Source organism: Centruroides sculpturatus, unplaced genomic scaffold, assembly GCF_000671375.1.
Source record: "Centruroides sculpturatus isolate CEXI.00-Female unplaced genomic scaffold, Cexi_2.0 scaffold801, whole genome shotgun sequence".
In the NCBI taxonomy this organism is placed as follows: domain Eukaryota; kingdom Metazoa; phylum Arthropoda; class Arachnida; order Scorpiones; family Buthidae; genus Centruroides; species Centruroides sculpturatus.
The window spans coordinates 392502-401474 of NW_019385405.1; the positions used below are offsets into that span (position 1 = coordinate 392502).

Below are 8973 nucleotides of genomic sequence, written 5' to 3' on the forward strand. Positions count from 1 at the left end.
CCCCATGGGGGTTGAATTTATCAAAATCCTATTTAAGCGGACGTCTTCATCATAGTAGCTCCAATCTTTAATTTCAGTTCAATCAGTCGAAAATCTAAGATGATTTATACAAACTTTCATCCCCTATTTTATCCCCTTAGGGGTGGAATTTATCAAAATCCTTTCTTAGAGGATGCCTACGTCATAGTAGCTTTATGCATGCAAAGTCTCAGCCCGATCGGTTTAAAATTTACAAAGTTTCATACAAACTTTCATCCCCTATTTTATCCCCTTGGGGGTAGAATTGATCAAAATCCTTTATTAGCGGATGCCTACGTCATAACATCTACCTGCATGCCAAATTTCAGCCCGAATCCGTCCAGTGGTTTGGGCTGTGCGTTGATAGATCACTATGTCAGTCACCTTTGAGTTTTATATATATAGATATACTTGTGGCCCAAAACTCCTTGACTTCTTCCAATGCAGTCCAGAGAAACAAAAAGGTTGGACACCCCTGCCTTAAAGCAAGCAATATCATTCTAATAATCAATTTTACTTTACAATAAGCAGCACACCAATTACATCCAAGTTACTTAAGAAAAATGAGGAAAAAATTTTTGATTTAAATCTTTATATTCTATCACTGAAATTTGATGTGGTGTTTTGGAAGACATTGTCTAAGTCAAACTGACGAGGGCATTAACCAAAATGTATCTTTGATGTAAATAACAGCAAATAAACCTTGTCCTTGTCTGATTAGTCTGTATTAGCTAACAGATAGTGGATATAACTTTTATTTTCAATATTATTTTGGGACACACTGCACTTTTAATGATCATTGACACATTTTGGAGTAACACATCATATCAAAGAAATGAAATTTAAATTATTCATATTGTATCCTCACATGCAGAGAATACATCAGAAAATTAATAAGTAGAAAATAATTCTAAACAAATATAAACTGAAGTGCCAAAAAATTAGACACAACAGCACATGCAATGTTGTTATCTTCTACCCATATGGAAAATGTTTTGAGCTGAAACATTTGCATTTGATATCATAGGTATGATACTTATCGGTTATGTGTGAGCTTGGTTAGAGTAGCAATGGACTATGTAAAGGATTTATTGTCATTTGTCATGGACAGATTGTTGAAGCAAGAAGAATAGGTCACTCGATAAGCAAGGTGGCCAATTGCTTTTGGATTTTCTTGTGCAACAGTTTCAAGGGTTTACCAAGAGTACTTAAATCCCAGATAGACATCAGCAGCACATGCACAATGTGGGTGCCCATGGCTGATGTAAGAACATGACTGCCAAACACTAACCAGATTAGTAACCATACAACAAAAGGTAACTTAAATCACATCAGACTTCAACAGGAGCATTGCTGAACCCATCACTGCAACACACTGTACAACATACACTGCATTCCTTGGAGTTTGTTAGTCACCAACCCACTCTGGCATCACTACTAATACCCAGGCATCAGGCAATGTACCTCCCCTGGGCCAAAGAACATCAAAGTTGGACTGGCACAGTGTTATGTGATCAGATGAATTTTGTTTTCAGCTGTTTCAAGCTGATAGTCATGTTCATGTGTGGTGACAACCACATGAAGCTATAAATCCATCATGACAGTATAGTGTTGTGCAAGCTGTTTCTGGTAGCTCTGTCCTGACATGAATTGGGACTAATGCTGAGAATGCAGTTAACTTTGACAGTTGCAATGTATGCTAATCTTGTGACAGATATTTTTCACATGTTTATGCTTGCTATGTTCCCCAACAGTAATGGTTTGTACCAGCAGGATAATGCTATTCCCAACAGGGCAAGAGTGGTACAACAATGGTTTGAGAATACTTGACTGATTTTCAGCTACTTCCTTGGCCGTCTCAGTCAGCAGATTTAAATTCCATAGAGTATTTATGGGACAATGTGCAAACATTACTCAATGCTTTGCAGAACTATCCAACAAATACAACTGAATTATGGAGAACCATTGAACATCAACTCAGACACCTCGTAGAGCAGTGTTTTCCAATGTGGGGCCCACGCCTCACAGGGGGCAGTTGGATTGTTAAGGGGGCAATTCGAAAATGGACTCATTCAGAGTTTAAGTTAACAGTATAACCACTGTATATGTTAGGGGGGCATAAGAATTTTAGAAAGGCTTAGATGGGGCATAGCACAAAAAAGGTTGGGAAACATTGTCATGGAGTCTATGCCACATTGTGTAGCCACTGTTATTCAGGATTAGGGAGGAGCTATACATTATTAGATAAGTGTCTCTAATTTTTTGGCACTTTAGTTTATTTACATGTAATTTAGAATATTTCCTGTTAAAATGCTTTCAATTATAATGCAAATTTTTTCTCTTTTCAAAGTGAAATTGACTGAAGATTTGATGTGCTTGACTTTAAATGAAATAGCTCAAGCACATAAAATCTGCAGTCAATTTCACTATAAATAATTTTATTGTTAATTAATATTACAAACTTTTATCTAAAAAAAGACATATTGAAAGACATAATATGTGTTCAAATTTTAAAAAATACCTTGCATCTCCTTAGAAACATATGTAGCAGAGTTTTTCAAAACTTTTTCTTTTGCTTCTTGTTCTTGAGCTTCATCCCATTGTACATTATCCCTGAATTTAAAATATTTTATTTTTTCATTTAAATTACATTATATTTCATAAGTGTAATATATTTAAATTAAACTATTTAACCTATAAATTACTAGATATTTATTTATTTTCAGGTTTTTCAAAGAAACAATGGATTTTCTTGAATATGCAAAATTCTAATATGCTAAATTTTCATATTCATAATATTTTTTGATAAAGCATTCAAATAGCAACTTCAATTTTTCCAATACGAAACATAAATCTTGTTCAACTTTCAGAATTCTAATATTTTGAAGACTTATCGTTAGTATCAAATCTGACAAAATTTTATATGGTTCTCTTAATTTTAATAATTTATAATTGCTATCAGTTATTTGTACAACACAAATGCTTAAGTGTGATAAAAAAAAAAAAAAAACAAATTGAACATAGTCAAAAACTAAACATGCTCTATCAGTAATTAGATCTGGGCAAACTTTCTGATACCACTAAATGTTTGCTATGAATTAGCAAGCTAGAATTGTACGAGAATATATATTGAATTGAATTACTTCAAAAGCTTTAGAATTCATTCTATTATATGTCAATGTTATTCATTCTGTTATACATTTTATGTTGTTAATCACATGCTGAGCTCCCATATGGCTTTTTCGTTTATAGTGTTTTTTTAAATGAGTGGCCCTCAAATATTCTATGTATTTTGAACATATCTAGCATGTATGTCTCTATTGTAAATAAAATTGAGAGAGAAAACGGTGTATGGCTTATAAACAATTATCTTACCAAGCATTATGTTGAAATACTTCTTCAGGATTTTCCAAAAATCTATTCCCAAACTGGGGTCTACGATCCGAATCCATGATATAACACTTAATTTCCTGACAAATATTTCACTTGTATGTCATTTTCACGAAATCATTTTTTCTTCTTTGAAAGTTTACGTAGAAGTTGGTTGGTATCCAATTATTTAACGGGAAATTAATTTTATTGATAGCATCATTCATTAATATAAAGATTACCAACTACGACAACAGATCCACACGTGGAATCGTTTCTACTTCAGAATCAAGCCAACCATTACAAATTCACGTGTAATCAATGGAGTTAGTGAAAGTGTTGCCAGACAACTAACATCAAATTCTTGCACTCTTGACAAAATAAATAATAATAAGAATTTTAAATTATGATATATTTCATTTATGCTAATTATATAAAAAAATAATTATTTTATTTATAACTTTCTATACCTTAATACAAACGATATGTATTTAAATAGCCTTTTTTTTTAAATTTAATTTAACTCTTTCCGCCCTGTGAGCATTAAAAGGGCCTCTTTTTGCAAGCCCATTATGGATTCAGTCAGGCCCACAATGGAGCGTCGGATTGTGAGGGTCGAGGCCCACATATCCGGACGGGCCACTTCCGAAAAATTCCTGAAGATTTTTCGACCTCGGTTCTCCCAGAGCGGTAGGCTGCCACCTTGACCGCTCGGCCATTCAGCCGTCTGTATTTAAATATCAATAAATGTACTGTACTTACACAAATTTTAAAATCTTGCTACTCAAAGTTACATTAGCAAGTCACATCTAATTAACTAAATATTAAAAATTGTTTGTTTGTTAAGTTATGGCAACGCAACACTTGGGCGATCTGCTTAGGGCAGGCATGGCCAACATACGTCCCGTGGGCCAGACCCGGCCCGTCTAATGAATTTATATGGCCCGCGATCAATCTTTCAATATTAGATATTGAAGTCCGAATAGCTCGATGAAAAATTCTGATGCCAAAAAATAAAATAAAATAAAATAAAATAACGTCAACAAGTCACTGTGCGTTTAGAGTTAATCCTTCATTACAAATCTCTTGAGTACAGCGTAGAGTGTTGATAAAGCATGATAGTGTGAAAAATGTATTTGTAATCTCTATCTACAATTCAGTCTCTACGGAGTGACACAACAATGAGATCTCGCACCACCTCAAAATCTTCCTAGGGCAGCCTCTGGTTCGGCCCGTGGAAAAAGTTTTCTTTCCAATCCGGCCCGGGGGCAAAAACTGTTGGCCATCCCTGGCCTAGGAGGATGCATTCCGGGGAGATATTTTTAAGGGAAACTGGCCCCTATTTAGGAGCTACAGACGTAGAGAAAACCCGGAAAACTCCACGTGGCCAGCCCGTCCAAGCGAGGCGCGAATACGTGATCGAACTCCCAGTGTACAGGGTACGAAGAACGCTTGGCCACTGGTGGGCTGTGGGCTGTTAAAAATTGATCAGACACTTTCGAATTTCAGATGTGCTTATATTTTGTAATTTGAAACAACTCGATAAGAATTTTTAAAATCTAAATCTCAGTTAATATATACTCTATAGGATCGAAAATCCTACAGAGTGCACATCACTATTACTGGTAATAATAATTCGAGAATTGAAATACAGTATATTCAAATCTTTGTAGTATTCAGTACATCTAGAGTTCGTAAGGTTTAATTTGAAAATTTGATCGATAGGAAGTGTGTGAACTAAGTGATTTTGTACGCTTTTAAATACTGCACATATATGTAACAAAATCACTGAAATGTAATTTCTAACTTCTTTTTCCTTTTTGGAGCCTTAATTCAAATTACAAACGAAACGAACATGCTCTGTCTCTTACTTGTTGCGTCGTGTTGTAAACTCCGCCTATTCGGATAACGTAGAGATCAGATATGGAGTTGTAAAAAAAAAAAATAATAATAATAATTCGCAGCCAGGTCCACTATTGTTTCCTGTTACTGATTTAATATAAATTATTATAAATTAAAATAAATTATCTAAATGTACACATTTAGATAATTTATATTAAATAGATTTCGTGAATTGCTTTTTGTCCTTATGTTACAATATGAAACTATGAGCACTGAGATAAACCTGTGTCTACCGACTTCTGTGTAATTACTCCGACTGCGTCAATAATGTGTGATAAGCCTTCCTTAGAGCCAAACTTAGTTCTCACAATTTCATATTAAATGTTTTTGTTTAATTACATTTAAATTTTATGTCTTAATATGAATGCAAAATGAGTAAAGAACCAAATTTTATTTTGTTATTGAAAATGTTTCATTCATAGTACCGATATGTACTGTACTAATAAAACGATTTGAAATTATTTCGAGTTATAAAACAGTTGTACACTTTGTGTTTGATTTATTCTACTGCTGTATATTTAATCTATTGCAAAAATTTATTTTGTTTTCAATTTGTGTAAAACGTCAAGGGCAAAATAGGTATTTTTATTTGTATAAAATTTATTATTATTATTATGGTGGGTTTAGTGGGTTATACTCGGCTGACATCAGTGGCTGTATACTATACCAGACTAGAGTAAGGCATAGCAACCAGAACAAGACAAAAATTAAATAAGTGTGTCAGTGTGTGTGTGTCTGTATTCAGGAATTTCCTAACAATATGACATGTATTCAATATAGTGGCCTTCTGTAGTGTGATGTATGTGTTTCTTTTCAATTGTAATGTTCCCAGGCTTTTGTGTAGTGTGTGTGTGGTATGACATCTGTAGAGAAGAGAACAACAGGTAGCCTACATTAAGCACCGTATCTATGCCTTATTTCCTGGACAGTTCCATGTACTTGCTGATTTTTTCAATGATTGTGTTTTGTACATTGTGAGTATTTGGAATGGATATGTCTATAATATATGTGATTTTATTGTGTTTGTCAATGAGTGTGATGTCTGGTCTGTTGTGGTAAATTGTTTTATCAGTGATTATGGCCCTGTCGAGTACATTTTGTGCGTGTTGTTTTCCAATACTGTCTGTGGAATGTATTTGTAGTATGGTTCGTGGATGCCTAATAATTTGTTTGTTTGCAAGCTCTTGGTGTATTATATTTGCTACTTGATTATGTTTGTGTAATCTGTCTGTGCCAAGAGCTTGCAACCAGAAGTAATGTGTTGTATAGTTTCTGCATTTGTTATTTACGAGTGTTGTATCTTTCAGTATGTGTTTTCTGTAGTGTTTAGTATTTATGATCTGATCCTGTATGGCAATCATGAATCCTTCTGTCTCCCCAAAGAGGCATCCCCGAGCTAACCGGCTGTTTGACACAGTTTTGTCAACTTATTATTACAGTAGACCCCTATAACACGGTAGATACATTCCGTTTGATATGAATTCCGTGTTTTACAAGTCGCTTAAATACATGAGCCAACCACAGCCCGGCACGTGTGCAGTTTACGGACTACGGCTGTTTGAAATGTTCTCTTCCATAAAATTAATCGATTCTAGACTAATTTGACTCAACATTTCCTAAACACGTATAATTTTTTGGGAATAATCCACAAACTATGCTATAAACAAAAAATTGTAGGATTACTTACCGAGTGTGCACCATTCGACGACGCCATTGCTTAAAGTTGTTTTCGTCGCGGAGCATCGCATCGAACGGCGGGCTCGTGTTTTCTGATAAGTTATTTTTTTGCGAAAAATTCGCTGAACTTTGGAGACATCATTAATATAAATATAATTTTTATGGCCGTTAAATAATAAATGGTTTTTAGTAGGCCCGCTGCTTGTTTAAACTGAACGGTTTGTGCAATATTCGCTATTGGTCTAGATTCGTCCAATCCTGTCGCGACACAAGTCGGCGATGACGTTTTACCGTATTATACGAGTCTCTTTTAGCGTGTTTATACGAATACGATCGCAATTTTCTAGCCGTGTTATAGGAATCCGTATTATATGAACCCGTGTTATAGGGGGATCTACTGTATTAGAATATTTGATACTATAGGTATTATTTACACTTTTTACAGTGCGATAACACTTTAAATGTTGACACTTATGCTAATTCACTTATAATCAATTCAAGAATTTCTACAATTAAATTAAATTCAGGAAAACAAAATTATCTTTTTTTGAAAATTATTTTCATATTATTAGATAATTTTTTAGAGGTAAAATGATGTAAAGAAACTCGAAAATGTATTTAAACAATTACAACAAAATTCCAATTATCCGTATTTCTCTCAAACTTTGTTATAAACAAACAGGTATGTATGTAAATGCACTATATATGCATGAAAAGTATTTTTTTTCGAAATGTAGAAAATAAACTTATATTCATTTGTAGGTACTGTACACTTCAGTATTTAATATTTTATCTGGACATAATTATGTACTGTACATACATACGTAACAGTGTTTGGATAGGAAAAATATGACTATTCTAGGCAAAAATCCAATTATCCGGATAAAGGCCAGAGGATAGAGTTTTACTGTAATTGACAAATTGCAATTCGAATAACCCCAACTAATTTTTCCAAATAACACTAAAATATTGAAATAGATATAAGTATAGCAATCCCCGATTTTCAGTTTCTTATACAAATTTAATTCTTCTAAAAAACCACATCTAAAAAATTTCAATGTTGTGACTTTAAAACAACTTTGAGAATGATGGTACAATAATATGTTAAAGCCTATCTATATCAGGCAAATTGCAACAGAGAAGAGAATATTATTCTAAAAATATATTTCTAAAAATAAAAATTATTCTCAGACAAAATAAACGAGTAAATTAAAACACTCTTTCCTAGACCGACTTCGAGTGATTTATATCAGCGAACAAGTGTAATCAACAAAGATACTTTACTTTAACCAAGGTTAATTCTTTTATTTTCATAATTTTCAAATCACTTTCCAAATGCATTTCGCCGTTACAGCCTCTTCAGTGGATTATTCAACAACTAGACACTTGTTACCTTTTATACAAATAAATTTTTCCCAGCATGCATCAACGTTTAGACCGACATTCTGATTCAACAAATTTGCATGTTCTATTATACAAAGGTGTTCTACCACGCGTCTTTTAAACAAATTTTCCATTTTATACAATATTCTTACAGAACCTCTATTAATTTTACAATTATAATTAACACAATGTTGATACCATGGTGACTCTTGTCTTTTTAGACGAATCGCTGCCTCGTGTTCTTTTAGGCGTATCTCGAGCTTCCGTCCCGTTTCTCCAACATATGATTTCGCTTGTAAACAATCACATGATACCTTGTAGACCACTCCTGCGACGTCAAGCTGATTTCTTACTGTTTTTCGACCTTTAGTATTTATAATATTAATAACATTCGACATTTTATTTTCCTGCTTGGCCACTACACATACAGAAGACTTTTTAAATAAAGGTTTATATCGTTCATAAAAACTATATATATAAGGCATTTTTACATAAATGTTATTATCTATACAATTTTTAACATTATATCTGTAATTTATAAAAGAATTATACCACTTACAAATTTTATTCTTCGGGTAATCATTCAATAAATATTTTCTAAATAATTGTTTAATTTCTTTATTT

At 33.3% G+C, this 8973-nt stretch overlaps 1 protein-coding gene across 1 annotated transcript in view; it reads right to left on the bottom strand.

The window, feature by feature from the left end:
- The window catches only part of LOC111638602 (methyltransferase-like protein 2-A), a 40835-nt gene extending 37117 nt beyond the window's left edge, over positions 1-3718 (bottom strand). The window contains exons 1-2 of the mRNA XM_023384337.1: positions 3394-3718; positions 2540-2631 (exon numbers count right to left, since the gene is read on the bottom strand). Of these exons, the coding sequence (XP_023240105.1) occupies positions 2540-2631; positions 3394-3470 (169 nt within the window). The 5' untranslated portion in view covers positions 3471-3718. The remainder of the gene's footprint in view (positions 1-2539; positions 2632-3393) is intronic.
- Between the last annotated feature and the right edge of the window lie 5255 nt (positions 3719-8973).